Source organism: Parambassis ranga, chromosome 16 (genome assembly GCF_900634625.1).
Source record: "Parambassis ranga chromosome 16, fParRan2.1, whole genome shotgun sequence".
In the NCBI taxonomy this organism is placed as follows: Eukaryota; Metazoa; Chordata; class Actinopteri; family Ambassidae; genus Parambassis; species Parambassis ranga.
This window is the reverse complement of record NC_041036.1, coordinates 8,634,312-8,654,226: the sequence shown is the minus strand read 5'-3', so window position 1 is coordinate 8,654,226 and position 19,915 is coordinate 8,634,312. Positions and strand designations below refer to the sequence as shown.

General features: G+C 38.4%; 2 protein-coding genes across 4 annotated transcripts; one reads left to right on the top strand and one right to left on the bottom strand.

Annotated features, from left to right (window-relative positions):
• Positions 1-2,156: 2,156 nt before the first annotated feature.
• cmc1 (C-x(9)-C motif containing 1) lies at positions 2,157-7,316 on the top strand. Its single transcript, XM_028424878.1, has 4 exons — positions 2,157-2,267; positions 2,680-2,772; positions 6,409-6,499; positions 6,694-7,316. The coding sequence occupies exons 1-4, from the start codon at positions 2,249-2,251 to the stop codon at positions 6,812-6,814; spliced, it is 324 nt and encodes a 107-aa protein (XP_028280679.1). The 5' UTR covers positions 2,157-2,248; the 3' UTR covers positions 6,815-7,316.
• A 942-nt stretch (positions 7,317-8,258) lies between these two features.
• azi2 (5-azacytidine induced 2) lies at positions 8,259-17,128 on the bottom strand. 3 transcript variants are annotated; one of them, XM_028424876.1, is made up of 8 exons: positions 16,972-17,128; positions 15,447-15,682; positions 14,636-14,752; positions 14,376-14,481; positions 14,059-14,192; positions 13,623-13,687; positions 12,388-12,512; positions 8,259-10,360 (listed from the first exon to the last, which is right to left on the bottom strand). In XM_028424876.1, the coding sequence occupies exons 2-8, from the start codon at positions 15,663-15,665 to the stop codon at positions 9,921-9,923; spliced, it is 1,206 nt and encodes a 401-aa protein (XP_028280677.1). In that variant the 5' UTR covers positions 15,666-15,682; positions 16,972-17,128; the 3' UTR covers positions 8,259-9,920. The 3 variants fall into 3 exon arrangements, with proteins under 3 accessions (XP_028280677.1, XP_028280676.1, XP_028280678.1); XM_028424875.1 differs by having other exon boundaries at positions 8,260-10,360; positions 15,447-15,700; XM_028424877.1 differs by having other exon boundaries at positions 8,261-10,360; positions 14,382-14,481; positions 15,447-15,700.
• Between the last annotated feature and the right edge of the window lie 2,787 nt (positions 17,129-19,915).

Below are 19,915 nucleotides of genomic sequence, written 5' to 3'. Positions count from 1 at the left end.
ATACCCCATGTTTTTCATCAAAGGCTGAATCTTTTATGATTCTTTTCTTTTTTTGTCTTTGTACTGTGTTGTTGTTAGTATGATGTCATACATTTTGATGACTTTATTGCTTCTACTTAATGAAGAAGGGAGGAAATATGTGACCCAACAGGTCTTTATTTAACATTTACCACAGTTAAACAGTTAGTACCTAAACTTAGGAAGTTTGAGGCTACCTTTATTGTTCATGCTATAGAACAGAGGCTAATGTATAGTTATATGTAACAGGTATGCTTCTCTTACTGTGGCAAGTGAAATGTGTCTGTATAAAAAACTCACTATTTGCCATTTGCACAAATTGCCTAAATATAGAATTATTACACGCTACCACAATACCAGCTTCACATGTCTAGGTGAATGCATTTGGAACCCACTTCACACCTGAACACGACCACCTGCTAGTATGTAATGACCTATTCATATTTATTGATTTATTGATCTATTTATTCATTTCCTCCTTATGGTTAGAGCTGGTTTGGGGTTACATTCAAAAACAAAGTGGTCTGATCAATTCACAGATACTCCTAAACTGATCATTACCTACTACTACTACTTACCTATTATTTTTTAAGATCTCCCAGTCTGTATTCTACCTAACCCTTACCACTTTGTTGTCTTTGTTTTAAAGTCTAAAAGAAGTTTTGTACTCATGTCAAATAATTACCTTTATCCTAGCAGAACCTAGAACTCCAGCAACACTATCTGGGGGAAAAAATCTTCCTTGCCTATGATCATTTAGATCTTTAAAATGCTTTAATTATCATAAAAATAAAGTTTTAAGTCACTAGAGACCTGTTACTTTCATTAGATTATTTACCATGTATTTGCTGGACAAAACATTTGAAATCAAGCCCATGCTTTGTCAAGTATTCAAGCGATATTAAACAATCGTTTTTATCAGATTTGGTTCAGTGGGTGTGCAGTCATTCGTATGAGCTCCAGTTGGCTCTGTTGTGAAAATTTGGCTAGACCTGCATTTTGGAGAGACCTGCTAATATTAAAATCTGCAGATGCCCACCTGGTGTCAGGAGGGATGGAAACAGAAAAGTGTGCTTCCTAGCCTAGAAGATATGTGCAGACTTCTGTCTATGTGTCTACATCTAGGGTAAAACAACAACAAAAGGAAAGCATATGCAGTGCATACCTACAGATATCTGTGGCCTCTGTTTGTTAGGAGCCCTATTCTTTAGAAATCATAGTTTTGATCATTGTGCCCTTTGATTTGTAGATGAAAAGAAAAAGGTAGCAGCTTTAACGTTGTGAGGTCACAGAGCAGTGAGAACTTCAGACAGACAAGAGATTCACTGCATCCCCTCTGGTGGTGTGTGTGGGTGAGTGTGAGTTGTGAAGGCGCACTGAGTGTATGTGTGGTTTGGACGTGGAGGTGGGTATCACATGTCTGTACTGTTGTCTATAGCTAGGCTAACTGAACGTGTGAAGGCTTTCTTTTGCTTGAAGGTGTGCGTGTGTCTGTGTCTGTGATGGTGTACCTGTTTCTTTGATTGAACAGGTGGGGCCTGTTCAATCTGGTCATGCTGTGCTCAACATGCAGTCTGTGGTTCACAAACATTGTGGTTGGATGTTGATACACTTTCAGGAGAATTTCCCACCGTTCACCATCATTTTTTGTAATTCTAGACAGATTTCTTGTAAACTCTCTCGCTGTCTCTCTCTCTTAAAAAAACGATTCAATTTGTTTATGTTGTTAAGTCAGTCTGCATCATATTTTGCCAAAAATATTAAAATAAAAAAACACTTTTTAAAAAGGATTTCCTGAAATTAATTTCCACTTATTTAGGCCTAATTATATTTTGTAAATAACAAGTGGCCATTTTTACAGATAATAAATAAGAAACACTAGCACAATAAATTAAATTTTTATAACTACACTACACCAGTAGCATATTTTATAAATAGGGGGACAGGAAGTTGGGGGGGGGGTTTAACAGTATCTTTGTACTGATAAATACAGTGAATTTAATTATACATTTTAAAAAAATAAGTACTTATTTTTTTAGTTAACTGTCATTACATATTGTTGTTTTAAAAATAATATTACTATTGCTAGAGGACTATTTCTCGGTTTGATTATGGGATTTGTAGTTTTTCAGGCAAGGAGCGTCATTACGTCAGCGGAAGTGTTTTTCAGCGCAAGTGTGCTAGGTCACATTGGAACAGTTTTGTAATGTTTTGACAAATATATATCGATATGGCAGCCACACATGCAGGTATTTAACGTTTCTACACTCTTAAATGCCTTGTCTGTCTGTGCAACATTAATATTATAATGTCAAAGTTAGGGCGCTCATCACAACGAATACTAGGATTCGTACAGCTAGAGTAACGTTAGCTTAGTTACGTTAAGCTACATGATAAAACAGTATTCTTGTAAGACGAAAGTTAGTTTCCTCGCTTAATAACCCAAATGCAACTTTATAGCCGTGTCTCGCCTTTAATCGAAATTGGTTATTGGCAATAATTACAACAATAACGATGATTTGTGTATCTCTCGCGTTACAATATGAAACAGCCGAATTATTTGGAAAAGCCAGCGTATGTCTGATGATGATGATGATGATGATGGTGGTGGTTATCATTGTGTTGATGGTGTCCCTGTGTATCTGTCTCTTGCCTCTTCAGATGAGATCCCACTGAGACATGTGGAGAAGGAAGTACTGATCCCCAAGATAATGAGAGAGAAAGCTAAAGAGCTCTGTGCCTCCAAGGTTGAAGGTGTGTGGAAAAGAAAATCTTATCTTTATTTTACATGGAAAGCCCCTCAGGTATATAAACTACACAGTGTCCCCTTCCTAGTAGGAAAGGTGACAAGGAGTATTAATAATGTCTGAGCTCCATTAAGTTCCATTAAGTGCCCTAGGAAGCTACATTTCTAAACCTCTGACATACAGTCATAGTTTGATTTTTCAACAGAACTGTCCCTAAATACACATTAAAACACATTTTCTTTCAACAGACTTTGGATTAAGATTAATTCACACATTTTGTGCAGCTGCCCAAACTTAAATCCCTATGTGATTTAATGATTTGATCTGTGTTGTTTATGAGTGAATAATGCTTTTTCATTACAGATGTTTTAACATGTTGAAATAGGACAAACATGAGTGTATATAATATTGCTAATGGCCTTGGACACTTGGGCTTTTTTGCATGTCATTTTTTTTTTATCTAAACAATGATGTTCACAAGTATCGCTGTCGTTTTCACAAATGTGTTTAGTCTACCTAGCTAAACAGAACTAGCCAAAAGTCATAATTCGGTCAGTTTGATGTTAACTTTGAAGCAAAATGTGGATGGGTCTAATGAAGATACACTATGTGACCAAAAGTAAATGGTGCATCTTCAGTTTACTGCTGGACTGTTTTTATTTCTAAAGGTGGAAATCATAATGCTGCAGTCTATGTGAACTACAGCTAATGATTGTTTGTATTATTGATTCATTATTAATCTTTCAATGTATTGACATTGCATGGACACATCAGTTCAAAATGTCCATTGAAGGACTAATTGTTGCAAGTTCAGAGCATATAATGAGTAGATTATAACATTTTGTGTTTGTTGGCCTGTGTTTCAAAGACATTATCTCTGTTTGGTTTGGAAGTGCTTGCCAGTCCTGACCTCATTAACAATCACTTCAAATTCTCAAAGACTACATATGTTTAATGGGTGGAACCTAAAATGTAGGCAACCAAACACATGGTGGCTGGGTTTTCCAAATGCATTTTTCTAGTGTAAGTTTAGTGGTGTTGAGATTTTGACCCAACAGGTCTTTATTAAACATTGACCACAGTTAAATAGAGCCTAAACGTAAGACGTTTGAAGCTACCTTTATTGTGTGCTATAGAACAGAGCCTAATTTAACCTAACCTAATGTATGGTTATATGTAACATGTATGCTTCTCCTACTATGGTACGTGAAATGTGTGTGAAAAAAACAAACTCATTATTTGCAATTTGCAGAAAATATAGCAATATTACATGCCACCACAAAACCAGCTTCACATGTTTTTGATTGATGAAATCTGCCTCAAACTACATGCACCATTAGATTTGCAATGATTTGTTTTGTAATGGTAGCATACATAGTACATAATGGTAGCTTGACCTTTCACATCTTTGTCTAAAAGTTTTAGATTTTTTTTATCTCTTCTTCGACCATTTAACCCCTGCTGCTGTGGGCACCTGCCTGTCTATTTTTTGATTTGTCACTTTGAGGTTGCCACTTCATCTGCATTGAAACGGTGTCTGTGCCTTTTTGCTTCGGTTACTGCAGCAAGACATCAGCCAGATAGCGGCTAGGTTATGCGGTTTCAAAAAATCTGATGGCAACCGGTGTGAGCAAATGTGTGTTACTCACATGGGGAGACGGTGCACATGTCACTTAAGTTGATGGGACAGACAGTGGCTGCGTGGGTAGTGGAAACCCCCCTCACATTACAAGCTTTTCGTCCCACTCATTTTCACACCTACATCCTCTGCCCTCTGCCATATCATTCTGCATGCTTGTATCTCCGCTGGGCTCCTGCGTATATGTCTATGATTGTGTTTTTACAAAGAAACCTGAAAAGAAAAAAACAATGTGCAAGCATGACGTGTGATATCTGTCCCTGCTTGTGTGCCTCCACACACCTCACAGTTGTAGGCTTTGCAGCTGTAGTACTACTGACCTGTACACGTTGTTTTTGTAGTTTTACCTGACATGATTTTTTCCTACATTGCTGATGATTCAAGCGAGTGCACTTACACACTGCTTGAACAACCCACACACTCTTCATACACACATACACACACACATTGACATCTTCCATATAGACCACTTTTATGTGTTTGCAAATCTTTGATTTACAGAAAACTAAATGGTTGTAAATTCATTAACTTTCTGTTTGGCTCAAAATTCAAAATGTCGTATTATTGTTTCATGATTTATCAGTTTCAGTTTCATGCCTTGAATCCTAACATCTATTTTGTGTTAAAACTAATTATGTATTAGAGGTTCACACCTTGTATCTTCCTCCAAAGCTCCAAATCTCCCTAAATGTTGAAGCCTTGTGCTTCTGCTTTCCACTAACTGCCACTTCTGCATCTTTCAAAATGGCAAAGTAAACAGCTTGAAGTGAAGGTGGCGTCACACGTCTTTAGACGGGCCTCTTCTGACATAAACCCACTATAGTATATTCTCCTCTGGTGTAGCTACTGATCAGAAAGGCAACCCCCTTGCAGCCTATTAGTACCATGGGACGTTTGTTGATTAGATTAGTCGCACTGTTCTGCTCCTCTAAATTGGTTTTGCAGTTAGCCCCCCCCCCATCTGCATCCTGATGAATGTGTCTGTGTGATAACCATACTGATGCCAATGATAAAGGTAATTATGATGTTAGTGGTTTGAAAGGTTTTTATAGGAGGGCCTTGTTTACGAGGACCATGCTCACAGTGTCACTGATGCATGTACATGGAAAGGCTTCCCCTTTGCAGTCTCAGTTACAATCACTGTGTTTAGTAACCATGATTTTTCCAAGAACCTCCAAGAACCTTTAACCTCCAATCAGTGTTTAAAACCTATATACAAAGCCTCCTTCGCCCTTGACTGTAAAACCCTGACATACTAACATCTGGCTTTTGTCTCTCACAAAGGGTACTATCAGTATTCAGTCAAATAAGAGTAGTCACAGGTGTGACCCAGTTTGATTGGCTTAAACTTGATCTTCATCTACCCAGGTCTCACAAATTTTTTGTCATTCAGCATTGATGGAAGTCCACAAAACACAGTCATTGCCCCTCATGCGGCTTTCTTTACTACCGAGAATTAAAAATCAGTTTGCAAAGATTTTTTTTTTTGTTTCTTTTGTCGGGTTAAAATCACAAGTTACAGATCTCACTCAGTGCCTGTGATTTCCTGAAAAGCTCCCTTTCTGGCTTATTTATTGGAAACAAGCCCATCATGCCTCAGGTCTCAATGGGCACTGTGATCAGTGAAGCATAACCCATATTTAATAAACAGGGGCACAGATGTGCGTGTATATTTGTGGATGGTGAAATGACTGTTACAGGACCAATGTGGAACAGGGTGACCACAGCCACTCTAAGGCCGGTACAGTTACATTCTGTCCCTGTATGAACAAGGAAACATGATTTTCAGTTTGATAAGTGACTTAGAAACATCAAGTTCCTTCTTGTCAAGATGAGACCCAGCTGAGTTTGCATATAGATTGTTTTTGTTGTTTTTCCTTGCTCTAGGTAACACAGTGTAAGATTAAAGGCAGACTTTTACTTTTGAAGTAGGTTGTATTAGTGAACATCAATGTATATCTGCTAATTTCTCCTGTTGTCTCACCTTGTCTCTTCCTCCCCTAGCCTTCACTCACTGCTGTAAAGAATCTGGTTTCCTCATGGTGGTAAAATGTCAGGAGGAGAATGCAGCACTGAAGGAATGTCTGACACAACAGTGAGTATTTTGCCTCTAAGCAAGGTGCCTTTCAATGTGTCATCACACCATGTGTTATTACACCAATAGCATTTAGGTGGGCTTACCCTCTCTCTCTCACATTCACTGACACCTTTTACTCTTACTCACTAGTTTCAACACTATAGTCGTCATCATATAGTCATGATAATACTGTACCTTCTGTCTTCCACCAGCTACAAGGACCCTGCGTTTTTTGAAGAGTGTAAGAAGGAGTACATCCAGGAGAAACTGGAGTTCGAGAGGACAGGGATTCCAGCTAAGGACAGAAAACAAAAACTTCCAACTAGCATGTAATGAACAACATGAGAACCAAACATCTTCTAAAGGGTGCAGTCTCAGACTCTGCCCTGAACCTGCATAATGTTTAGCACACCTAAGACATGTGGTGGTAGTATGGTAAATTGTATTACTCGAAATCTGCAAGCTTGTATGTTTTATTTAAATCTTTGAATTATTTTTGTGCGCCAGAATGGTGTATAATTAAAACGATGTACGAGGCAGATTCCCCACCCACGAAGGCTGCTTTAACTGCTTGACTGAACCTTCAGTGATGTTTAGTCTCTGGAAGACTTTCAAAAGATAGCAGGTTGTTTTCTGAGTGTGCAGTTGTGAATTGACTGATGCTTGGTACCTGGTGACCACTTTGTTGTCTGCTTATTGTACATCCAGTGACAGCCCAAGTGGTCTGCTTTGTCTGTGTTTTGTCCTAAGGTCTGTTTAAAGACACATTCCGCCAAGAATGGTGTGATTATGTGACATTGTAAATAATACAGTAAAATATACATCAGACAAAACATGACAAGTTTATGAATGTTTTTTCCCCCCAGATAAACACCTACTTCAGATTAGTCAAATGTGAATAATAAAATTTGGAGTCGCAGGTCTTTCTGTCTTCCAGGTTCTCTTAGGGGATCCCCAGCCATTCCCAGACAAGCTTGAATATATAATCCCTTACAGTGAGTCCTGAAACTCACGCAGGACTACCTTCTAGTAAGTACCGGGTCAGCCCTGGGGCCTCCTCCCAGCTGTGTTCTTACAAATCTTGTGAGAATACAGCTGCTTCACAGGGTAATTCAAATAATGTTAAATATAAGTTTCAATATACATTTTGTTCCATGGATTTGCACTCCTAGGGAGCCCTATATTATTCAGCCCTATAACTACTTCAACATGTTACATTGCCCTTGAGCTTTGGGTTTATGCTCTATTTCTGTATCTGATATCCATAGTGAGTCACCGAGCTATTATAAAGCGGTGTCATTTATGCAGTATATGTTTTTAGAAAATGATTCTGGTCTTCTTTTGATGACCATTGAATTATTCTGGATGTGACAAAACAGCTGCGGTTCAATGCATCCATTGACAGATAATATTTAACATGCTGTTCCTTTACTTAATGTACAGTTAAAAACCTTTTTAGATTTTTTGCCTTTACATATGTGCCGGTTATGGCTTTGTAGAGACTAGAATTTAATTTAGATTACTTACTTTAAGCTCTAGATTACTTGCTACTAATATCTATATGATTGAATCTAATAATGAATGTTGAAAATTAAATTCTTATCTACTTAAAATCCAGGATTTATGATAAATAGTACTGTTTAACAGTAAAGATATTAAACATGTTTTAATGCCTGTGGACAGAAGGCCGAAATATTTTTTTTTTACATCAAAATACCTGAACATTGTTTGTCAAAAACCTTACACATTTGCTTTCTTTCATTCATTTATTTCATCATATTTACAAACAGTCTGAAGTGCAGTAAATCTAAAATATAATCCATATCTACTGTACATTGCATTTTGGTTTGCAAATTGTTTACAGAAGTATGAAACTACTGCTGTAAAATAACATTTCTTGAAAATTAAGAACAAAAAGACCACACTTATGCAACAAATTGTATTAAATCAATGAACAAAAAGAATCTTTCCAGTGATGATGGGCCTTTGTGCTTGTGCACCTACTGTACCATCAAATCATGGCTCACATTTCTTTAGGTTAATACATTATTGTCTTACCTCCACTGCAGATACCTCTTAACAAGTCTTAAAAGGTGGAGGGAGGGAGAAAAAGTATGGTTTGAAATGAAAACATTTGGGAGAATATAGAAGCCCACCACATACATTTATACAGATATGCACATTCTTCCTTCTGGTTATTATATTTTGTTTTTACAGCTTTCAGTTGATGCTCATCTGTAAGAAACTTACCTCTTGACCCAACGGCAAGATGAACATCAGCACAGTGCAGTTTAGGTAATTTCTAATGTTCAAAGTATCCACATATCAGGTTTTTCAACATAATCAGATTTTTAAAAATACAGAGGAGTGTATCTTCACTATTCCACAAATCGTTGAAAATAAGAAGCTTACATACTATCCCCTTACAGCAGATAAAAGAAGTACAAGGAGGCTTGCTTGAGTTGTTGCATTATAGGAAATCATGGAATCATTTTTTGTGCATGTAATGCTGCATGTTTTATTTCCAAAAGCGATACAATTTTAGAATAAAATTATTTTTTTTTTCAATTTTCATAAAATAAATATTGCATTGATTCAGTTAGCATGGATAAACTGGCAGCCTGCAAGGACGTCAAGTGATTTTTTGGGGGAAAGGATCATAAAGTTTAATTTGGTAGCAGTTAAAATTTGGAACAAAAAAAAAAAAATCTGCAATTATCCTACAGTTGCTGTATGTCTGTCTCCATCACAGTACAAAAACATCGAATTCTCATACTTAGACATGTCCTTCACGTGATCATGACACAAACATGGGACTACATACCTTGTATAATTTACAGTGATCAAATGTAAAAAGACTTGCATTGGAGGGATACAATTATACAAATTCTAGCACTATGCTGTGGCATCGCTGGCCACAGTATATGGAGAAAAGAGGCCCTTGGAGCCCTATTAGGTTTATTATGATGAGATACAGATACAGGCGGGCGCAAGATGCCCACACGCTGATCTGCACACACAGGCACACTGTTTGATGCGCGTATATACACACACAAATTAAACTGCTTGTATGCATGCTTGCACACACCTATGCATGTGCATACAAGGACACATACACAGGGACAAACTATTTATCCTGTTGAGCGTGTCAACTGTTTCCCTCTGCAGAGTCAGGTATGTTCACCGATGCGGTGTGCAGAGATGGCAAATTAAAGAGTTTACAGTCTTTACCTCGCAAAGGCCTCTTTTGGCCTCAACTAGTTTCGAACAACCAGCAGGTCCAGTATAGTCCACCCCAGTGGAGTGATCTGATCAGCTTAAGGCAGGTTAGGTGGTAGCTATGTGGCAGGCTTGGAGAGTTCATTCGTTGTTCCATCATTTCCCACCTGATTATTTATCATCTGTTCTCCATCTTGAATCCTTTGATTTACTCTTTATCTTAATAGGGCTTGGTCCACTCTGTGTTTGGAGGGCTCCTGGGACTGCAGTTTCCCATTGAAGACGAGGAGTTGGACGCAGAGTGTCCCTCCCAGAACATGGCGTCACTAGGCTTGGGGGGGCTAGGGAAGGAGCGTGAGCTGTCATCCAGAGAGGCCTGGTTCAGAGGAGGAGGGGGCAGTACGACAGAACAGGTGCTGCTTCCAAGCAGAGCCTCTCCTGAACAGCTCTGAGAGGGCCAGGGCCCATTGTACCAGCAGTCCTGCCTCAGACTGTCTGGCAGCAGGATGTCTGACGGGCCACAGACAGGAGGGCAAGGGCGGCCAGAGCAAGAGGGGAGTGGGGGGGCACTAGGGGGGCGAGGCACTGATGCCTGAGGAACTGGGTGGTTGTTGTTCTTTTCCACATCATCCAGACACTGGATTGGTACTGTTGAGGCAGCTAGAGCAGAGAAAGATGAGAATATAAAGTGAAGAGGAGACAGATGTGGCTCTAACAACACAATTGGAAAATGTTGATGACAGTATGAATGGAAGCAGAAGCATTAATGGCAAACTACAGAAACATTTCCCTATAAACAGGCATTGTTTTGTATTGTGATAAACTCTTTTATTTCTCATTTTTGTATTGCTTAAAATACTGCTTGATATATTAACAAAGGCGTATTTTATATTAGATTTCATTTACTAAGTTTATGGTATTAGATATATTTTTTTATTTTAACATGAACTTTTTTATTTTTTATTTTTTTTAATGTTTCTGCAACCCCTAGGTTAAGAATTGAGGATTTACAAAGCTCTTTTATGGCTGAGAAGAAAACTTTTATTAACGTCCTTAGAAAAGTACTACAAAAATATCTTCCACGCATTTAAATTTTAGATACTGAAGGTTTGTTCAATTGTTCATCATATATGATTTTTCAAGATTTTTCATGATTTTTTAAGTATAGGTTTCTGTAGTATCCAGCTTTTTTTTTACTTTTTTGTAAGGCACCATGATTGCACCTCTATACTTCTATATGCCTTGACTTTTAAAGAGAGGTACAAAAAAAATCTGACTTCATTCAACAAATCCCTAACAGTGTAAAAACTGAGCAGTGAGTTAACATCTCACACTGCGCAGCCGGCTTCATATTATACAATACTGCTGTACCATGTAAATGTCACTGCCCGAGAATCCCTAAATATCCGAAATAATAATTACAGTTTGTTCTTGAGAACAAAACCTAATCAAACAATTCTTCTGTGCATAAACAAAGCCAGCCTTTTACATACACAGACATCCTAATCTCATACACACACACAGCATTGCTTTCTTGAGCGAATAATAAAGTTTAAATGAGTATCTGCTCACGCTTTTTTCCATACCTCTCTCCATCCACACATCATCTATCCATCCATCCCTCCCTGCTATGCTTCCATGAGATGGTCTCCTGAGTCTAGGATTTGAATAAAAGTGATTCCAAAGGAGGAACATTAGAAGAATACAGATGCACAGTATGACTGAATAAATACACAGCACACTCTCTCCACCTCCCCCTTTCTTTCCATATTTTCACTCTCTGCCTCATCTAAGTTACAGGATTACCCTCTTATTCAGTGGAATAAATAGGGCAAGATTTATTTTCTTGCCATGTTTCTTTTTAATTTTCACCTCCTGGTCTTCTGTTCTGCCACTCATAGGGAATTGAAAACAGAGGTAATCCCCCCCCCCCTTGGGTAGCATACATCAGCGCAGAGAGAGGGCAATGGAGGGATAGACCATTTTAAGATGTCTTTTATCAAAGTGTTTAATAACATACACAGTCTTATCACGCCCTTACAAACTGTAATCAGGAGTAGCAGGAGAAATCTTACTGAGTCCTTCTTTACAAAAGTACTTTGTAGTACTTTTTTTGTACTTATTTTGTTTAATGTTGGATCAAATACAAGTGTTTCTATTTTTTCAGTATTTTACTGCTTTTACTCAATCTTTTACTTTCCCTCACTGCTTTCATGGCTTATAAGCTTTTTTGCGGTGTATATGGGATATGTTGTCAACAGTATTTCTTTTATTTTTTAAAGGCCTCCTATAGGGGGCTGACTGCTTTACTCCATTAACAGTAAGGCTAAATCAGCAGTAGTTAAATGACTAATTAATGGGACCATTTTTGACACAAAAACATAAACTTACCTGTATCTAAACATAATATTATACCTGTCATTTGTTTTTATGGCATTCTGAAAGACATATTTGGCCTGTATAAATCTTTCACTCGCTGCATCTCAGTGGTGTATGCTATGAGAGAATATAGGAAAGCCCTCACGGTGTGTATACAAGAGCTGAGGTGGTGTGAAAAGGCAGCAGGGGAGCAGAGCTGTGCATAATCACATACACTGAAAAAAAAGAAGCATGGAATGATTTGGATTAAAATACACACCAAAACTGGCACAATCCGGAGCTCACCCACATATATGTGTGTGTGTTACCTTGTCGATGCTCACTGTTCAGTGGCCTGAGCCTCCTTATCAGGCTTGTTTGGTGCTTCAGCTCTGAATGGAGACGGGTGACCTCACACCGCAGAGCCTGGTATGTCTCATGCATGCCCCTCTCCCTACAGATGAACAGAACTTTTCATTTAGAGACCTTTTCCTTACAGCCCGTGTTAGACTGTCAGACCTGGCAAATATATATATTTTTTTTTTTTAACCACAATTATCCTGTGCCAACATTCCAGGATGCAAAATTGACATCGATTTTGTCAAAATTAATAGACTGATAATTACACACACACGACCCATCAAAAGCATGTGTGCTAATCATTAAGGCTGAAAAGGATATTTGGAACTGTACTGACAAATTTCTTCTGGTAGAAATACATAATTACAAACCAAAAGTTTTAAAAGAATATTTTTAAGAACTTACACCTACAAACTTCAGAGTGTACTTAGAATTGGATTTTATATTTTATTCATACTCTTATACTTTGATGTAACCTGTAACTTCTGGCAAAAGAATTTCCTCTGGGATTAATAAAGTTTTTTCTTCTCTTAAACTAAAAATGCAAAACCTAATCAATGCCTGATTTTTTCTGCCTCAGACAGCAAATAAACTCTCCCCAAAGTGCAACAACCATTAAGGAAAATAACATATGCCTTTACAACTGAAATGTTTAATTATAATGACCAAACGTGTTTTAAATGTCTTGCTGGCATTGATCTTGTATAACGCTGCATCCTCCTCTAGTGGCCAAAGAGGACAAGTACAACCTAAAGTGAACAAACGGCAGTAGTAGCAGAGAGCATACTGTGATAGTAACGCCACATCTGATGTGCAACAAAACACTGACTGACCTACAAAGCCCGTCACAGACACACCTAAAATGGCTCCTTGTGTTGTTTCTTGTAGCTTATATTGTTTTTTAAATATACAACTATAACTACATATATTAAACAGACTGTTGTGGTGTTTTTACCAGGGCTGATTAATTAATACATTTTACTCTTTCCAGTCAATTTAATTGGAATAAAGTGGAAAACATTGCTGTTAGGAACTTTAAGATAAAAGTACAATATGAATCATTTTCATTTTATCAATAACCTTCAACCCTTTATCTTTGCATTTTGTGACTTTTTCAGAGTAAAACAATTTTAGCTTTCCAGCAATTCTTAGTTAGTTGAACTGTTAAGTTAAACTGGCAGCCTCTACAATGAAAACACTATACCTTGCATCATACTTTGCATCACAGGTCTGGTCCAAGTCTGGTCCATTAAGGCCATGAGGTTCCTCCTAAAACAGAGTTATGCAACATAGAGAATGGAGGCTCTGCCTGAAGTAATTCATGGTTTACTGTAACATAACACAATACCTCTTTTTCTTAATGTCACCGCATACTGACTGTATGTTCATCTTTCTTTGCAGTTACACCATACCCACCATGCATTCGTCTTCAGTCCCACTTTACTCCATTTCTGTGTCCCAGTGTCATCCTGTCACATTCTGCCCTGACACCTCTCTGCCATTTTCCTCTCTTTTTGCTATGCTATATTTCTCAACTGGTTTTTCTTCATTGTTCTCTCTGGCTCCTCTTATTCCACGTTTTTTTTCTATTCTCCTGATTCCTTTCTCTTTCTGTTTCTTTCCACCTTGACTTTACTTACCACACTTCTTTCCAGCAGTCGGCTGTTCTCCAGTGTTACCCTCTCCAGCTCCTCCTGCAGTTTGTGGATCTTTGGGTCTATGCTGACCCTGTCCACTTGCCAGTAGTCCTGAGGGCTGTTCAGGCTCTTCATCACTGGACACAGAATATGCATAAGTAGCAGAAAATGGATGGGTGAACTTCAGATTTTAGACTTTCAGACCTTTTTTTCCCCCAAATACAAACCTCAAGTTAATATATACTTTGTCATTTGAAACTATGTCCATACATTACTATTTAGCTGTTACACAAAGTAAAAAGCCATTCTGTATGCTCTACCTTTACCTTGGCTGGTCTCCATCTCCGTCCTAAGCTGAAGCAGCTCCAACTCTTTGGCCTGCAGCTGCTCTGTCAGCAGTCTCTCACTCTCACTCTTCTCCTTTTTCTGACAGGAATAAAAGGAGATGGGATGGGTCAGTATCATAGCAGTGCACTAAACCCATTCCCTTTCAGTCCAAGGTAAGGAGACATGTGGACACATGTGACATGATCTTATGAGCTTTTTATTAAAACAGATTTAAATTAATTGGTAAACGCACCAGCTTGTTAAGCTCCATCTGGAGGTCCTCCTTCTCTATATAGATACCTCGGTAAGCACTGAAGGCTTTGTTCACATACTGGGGACCCTCTGATGGAGGAGCGTCTGGCCTGAACAGCTACAATGGAGAGAAAAGGGATCAATTTAGTTTAATTTAAACAACAGCGGCAAGAAGTCACTTTCTTCCCACCACATTCATCTTAAAGAACCAGAAGCGGTAGTGGATAAAACAAATATTGCTAATGATTAAACACATACTGAGAAGCTAGTACTTTGCCCAGCATTTTCACTTCAGCCAACAGTCTGTATTAAGACCTTCCCCTCTCTCTGCACTTTACTGGATCCTTTGTGTTTTAAATCCAATTTCAGAAGCCATCTCTGAGGTGTAGTGCTCCAACACTGTTTGGCAATGCCATACTTTTCCAGACCTCCTCTCTGTTTTAGACAGTGCAGATTTATTTCTCATTGTTTTATTGCTTTGAGTATAGGCCAACAATATTAATGATGCTGGCGAGCAGACTATCCCACAGGCAAGCATTTTGCAGTGTGGTGGTGAATTTGCTGACTTTTTTTTCCTAAACTTTCTCCAAGCCTTTTGTTTTTGTCCACCATTCTGATGTCCTGCACAATAGGAAAACGCATTTTTATTCATCTATGTACACAACTCATCCCTTACAAACATAGCTCTCCAAAAGGATAAGCAGGATGGTATGTTTTTGAGTTTATTATTCTCAAGCTACTGTTGTTTATTCCTATTCTTTCTATCTCCTCACTGTCCTCTATCGACAGTTTCATTTCACTTCCATCTGTACCTTGTCCTCTAATTGTTTAACCCGCTTCCTCAGCAAGGTGTTCTCTCGCTCTGTGTCTCTCAGCCTCTTCTTGATGTCTTCATAGGCAGTGACTAGGGCAAAATGGGAAGCAACAGATTCATCGCCGGCACACACTGATACAGGGCTTTCACCAGCAGCACTGTAGGCCGTCTCGTGTTTAAGGATGCAGATGTCGTCATCCACTGCCAGGGGATCCATGCCTGCGCAGGCCTAGTCTGTAGCAGATAGGAGACCTAGGGATTACATGAAGCATTAAAGTTTCACAATGATAATGAATTAGTTACAATTTTAACAATTAATAATAAGCTGCAATCAATCGGTACTGTAACTTTATTCTACTGACTCTCCTCCCAACCTTTCCTTAACCAATCTACTATTTCTGAAAGGATGAAAGCACCACCATAGGTTCACATTCAAACTCTTTTTATAACATAAACCTGTTTTAACTATGACAGAAATGCAGACACGCAAGCACCGGCAGCACTGGTATGTAAAGTGTACGGATACGTCTCATCAACATTTTTAAGGTAGAAAAGGAGGCATCAGTAAACATGTGCAAAGAAATAAAGTTTAATTAGAAAGTCTTCCACATTACAATTTACAAAACATTTTGTACATTAATGTTTTGGCCTGTAAACACACCACTATGCACAATGTACTGTACTTCACTCTGTAGATAGATATGAGCCATTATAAGGAAGTGGCAGCCCAACTGACTTCCAGACAGAAACCTACCTTACACAAACACAAACAGCCTCACACGCTCCTGGATTTTTCCTGTTTTGAGTAGCCGGGCAGCACAGACTGTGCAGCTAACGCTAGTTGATGATGTCAGCATGCAATGATGCAGCAAACACAGTGCAGCCAAGTTTTTAACACCGAAGGCCAAAGCTTTCAGATAAATAAGTTAGCAGAATTACTGAAAGGGATGTTAGATCCACACCGTAGTCACACAGCTTTAAAAAAAACACAAACATAGTTCCATTGTCCGTAATGTAATATCTATCCTGAACGACTCAAGGTATGAAATCGAAAGCGACCCCAACAAGTACTTAAAACGAAAGTCAACCTGACTCCGAGCAAGACATGAAGGACGACGTCATGTCGCAAGACTTCCTGCAAACATACAGATGAGCTAACGGCTAACAGGACATCCACAGCTAATAACAGACACTATTTCCGTACAAAGCAGCCAGAAGCCGAGATGTAAACAATCAATGAATCTCGTCTGTATATACGATGCTAACGTTATGGTGTTAGCTTCCCTAAACACTGTTGACAGCCGACAAACAACATTAATAAACAGTTCTAAAATCCGCATCACAATGAATATCACAATTGTTACGCGGCGACCACACACAATACATTACACATATATCTATAGCTAAGGTGATCAAAGTGATCGATCTGTTATGGTGATAACAGCTAGCTAAGCTTAGCTAACGTCTTCTGGCTAGGTGAAGCAAAAGGAGTCGATTATTTTCCACTCGCGCCTCTTACTAACCGTGTTAGATGCTGTCCTCAGTTATGTATCAGTTGGCCACATAGGATTACCATTTACTCTCGAAAGATGGAGACCTGTTTCTTGGAGGAAAAACAAAGAGACGAGGATGTACACTTGCACCGTGTCTGCTCTGAACTGACAGGTGAGAAAACAAAAACTTCCGGGAGTCACTTGACTGCTGAAGTCCTTTCAAAATAAAAGCGCGCTGTGAGCTAAAGCACCACTTTATTCGGCATATTAGTTTGTGCGAAGTTTGCGAGTTCCGAGTTTAGACTGATTGAGAAGATTAAATAAAGCTTCGTCTTCGAAGCATGTTCCACACACGGAAAGCTGACACAACAATCTGTTCAGTTTTAGAGTAAAACTTGCAGTGAAGTTTTTCTCTCGTGCGACGCGTCCATCCATGCACCCCCAAGCTGTAAACTGGCGACAAACAGGAAAGATGATGAAGCAATGAAGTGCCGTTATCTGATAGTGGTACCAGAGTAAAGCTTAGACCTGGTGGTTAGACTGCAGTGGTAAGTGTTGGACGAAAGAACGCCATGACATCTTTTTTCTTCATTTTAAAGAGTAGGACTAATAATAAGGACCACTGACGTAAATGAAGATAATGATGGCGGCTGGATTGTTACACCTAGCTTAGCTAAAGCGAATTCATCCATCCATCCATTACCTGAACCTGCTTCGTCCTGCCACAGCGAATTCAACTTTATATATTCATTTGCCTCTTTCTCACTGAAAACGAGGAAAATAGAAACGAGGAAAATAGAATGAATATAGCCCTTAAATTAGCAAAAAATATATACTTTGTATTACTTTGTAGTTACTGAGCTTGAAAATGTTTTGAACTACGTAGCTAACTGGCTTGCTAGCTGCCTGCTAACTAGCGTAATTCACCAAAGATTATATTTTTTTAGTTATTTTGTCTTGAAAGTCTTATTAATTGATTAAAAAATCCATGCAGTAACAAATAGGCACACCATCCTGATACTATTGTACTCTTTAATATTTTCTATTCCCTCAGGGCTATTGAATAATAAGAATAAGACAGGAAACAGCAGGTTAACATGAAGAACGAAGTGCAGCACACTGATGGAAAAATAAATGATGGTATGTAACTCCCTTTGAAGTAAATATGCATTTAAAATGAAACTATATGTGGAATAAAGGTGAACATACGATTAAATTGTATTGAGAAACTACATAATATTGTAGTGTTTGTGAAACTCTGGGTAAGTGGAGAGGAAGAGTGGTCTGCACACCTGTGCTGACTGACATTTTCTAGCAGATAGTGGTCTGTACACTGTTAAATGATCATTTTGTTATATATTTTACCAAGATCACCTAAACATTGTATTTTGTTTGCAACAGAAGTGTCAGCAGTCGGTGATGTGACACATGAAGAGGAGTCTGAGATCTTCATATCAAAGATTCGTCAAAGTGGGTACAGCAGTGTTCAAAGTGTTTAGCATAGAATATATGGTTTTTACTTGCTCATACAGAGAGGGTGATTCTCTCAGTTACAGTTTTGCTTTTGTACTTTTGCAGACATGCAAAATAAGTGACTATAAAATAATAAGGCTGTAGTTGTTTCATTGTATTTACCTCGTTCCACAGTCCAAAGCTGATATAATGTTACCTTTCACATTGATTCAAGATTAATCTCAGTTAAAATAAACAAGTCCAAGTGACTTTCAGTTTACAACTGCAATGAATGAAGTTCCTTTATTGTACTGGTGCATAGCTATTTCAATTTTTATGAAAGATTCTTCGAATCTTGTATATCCGTTTGTCTGTACTTGGTCCACATCTTCTGCCATTTTGCCATTTCCAACATGACTTTACTCCCTCCGATTTGAGCGTGACATAGCAGTCTGTCTTCATACATCTTAATTAGCATTTGTTTTAAATTAATCTGAGTTCCCAAGTGTCCTTGTGTGTTTCATATGTAATTGCAGAAGTGATTCAGCACTTCAGAAGTGGAATTGTTAAGAAATACCAAATGATACTACAGTGTCTTTATCATTGCAGTGTTGTCAGATGCTCAGTTGCTGATGAAAGAAATAGAAGAGATGCTTCAGCATTGTGCTTCTCTAGACTTCTCCAAGCACAGACGGCACAGTGTGGTAAGCAAACACTCAGGACAAACCTCAGAGAGCGATCTGACTCTGACAGTCAACAGTTAACCAATAATTTATACATTCTTAACCCTCTTCATGGAACTTCATTCAAAATACTGTTCCATCAGATTACCTTCTTTCTTTGTCTCTAACCCATACTGACGATGAAGATTTTATCATGTGCCAATTGTAAAGGTGTGTGTGCTTGTTTAAATAATTTCATCTTGTCCTTATAGCTCATAATGATACAGATAGATCTAATAAATTCACTCTATGCTGAGGTCAGAAGTAAGGTTATGAGTTCCCTACAGTTGCATAGCAACACAGTTAATAGGCCCCATCATCTTCAAAACACCATATACAGTATATGTAAACTGAATAGCCATCAACATAAATTACAGTTGACACAGAAGCTGCTTAAGTGTTTTGCTATTTAATTGTTACTGTGCACTCTTGGCTGAGCTTCTCAGCATCTTTTACATGGTTTTCCATCAAAGTGATCAAGGGATAATTAGCTTGAAGCATTAAATCCTCCTGACCCATTTACTCAGATGCCACAGGGGGCAACAAATAGATAAGACTTTTTCCTCAACCTTTGGGTAGAATGAGGTATGTTCTAGAAACACCTTCAATGCCTTGATGCTTTGTCATGTTCATACATGCTTTTTACCATATTTCAGTGGATGGCTGTGGCTCAGTTAGAATTTCAATCACACATGCTAATGCACACCCACAAACAGACACATAAATCTATGTGCACACTAATCCCAGTCTCACATAGAGGGCAGCCTATAACAGTGATGGATGTTCAAAAGACCTTGGAC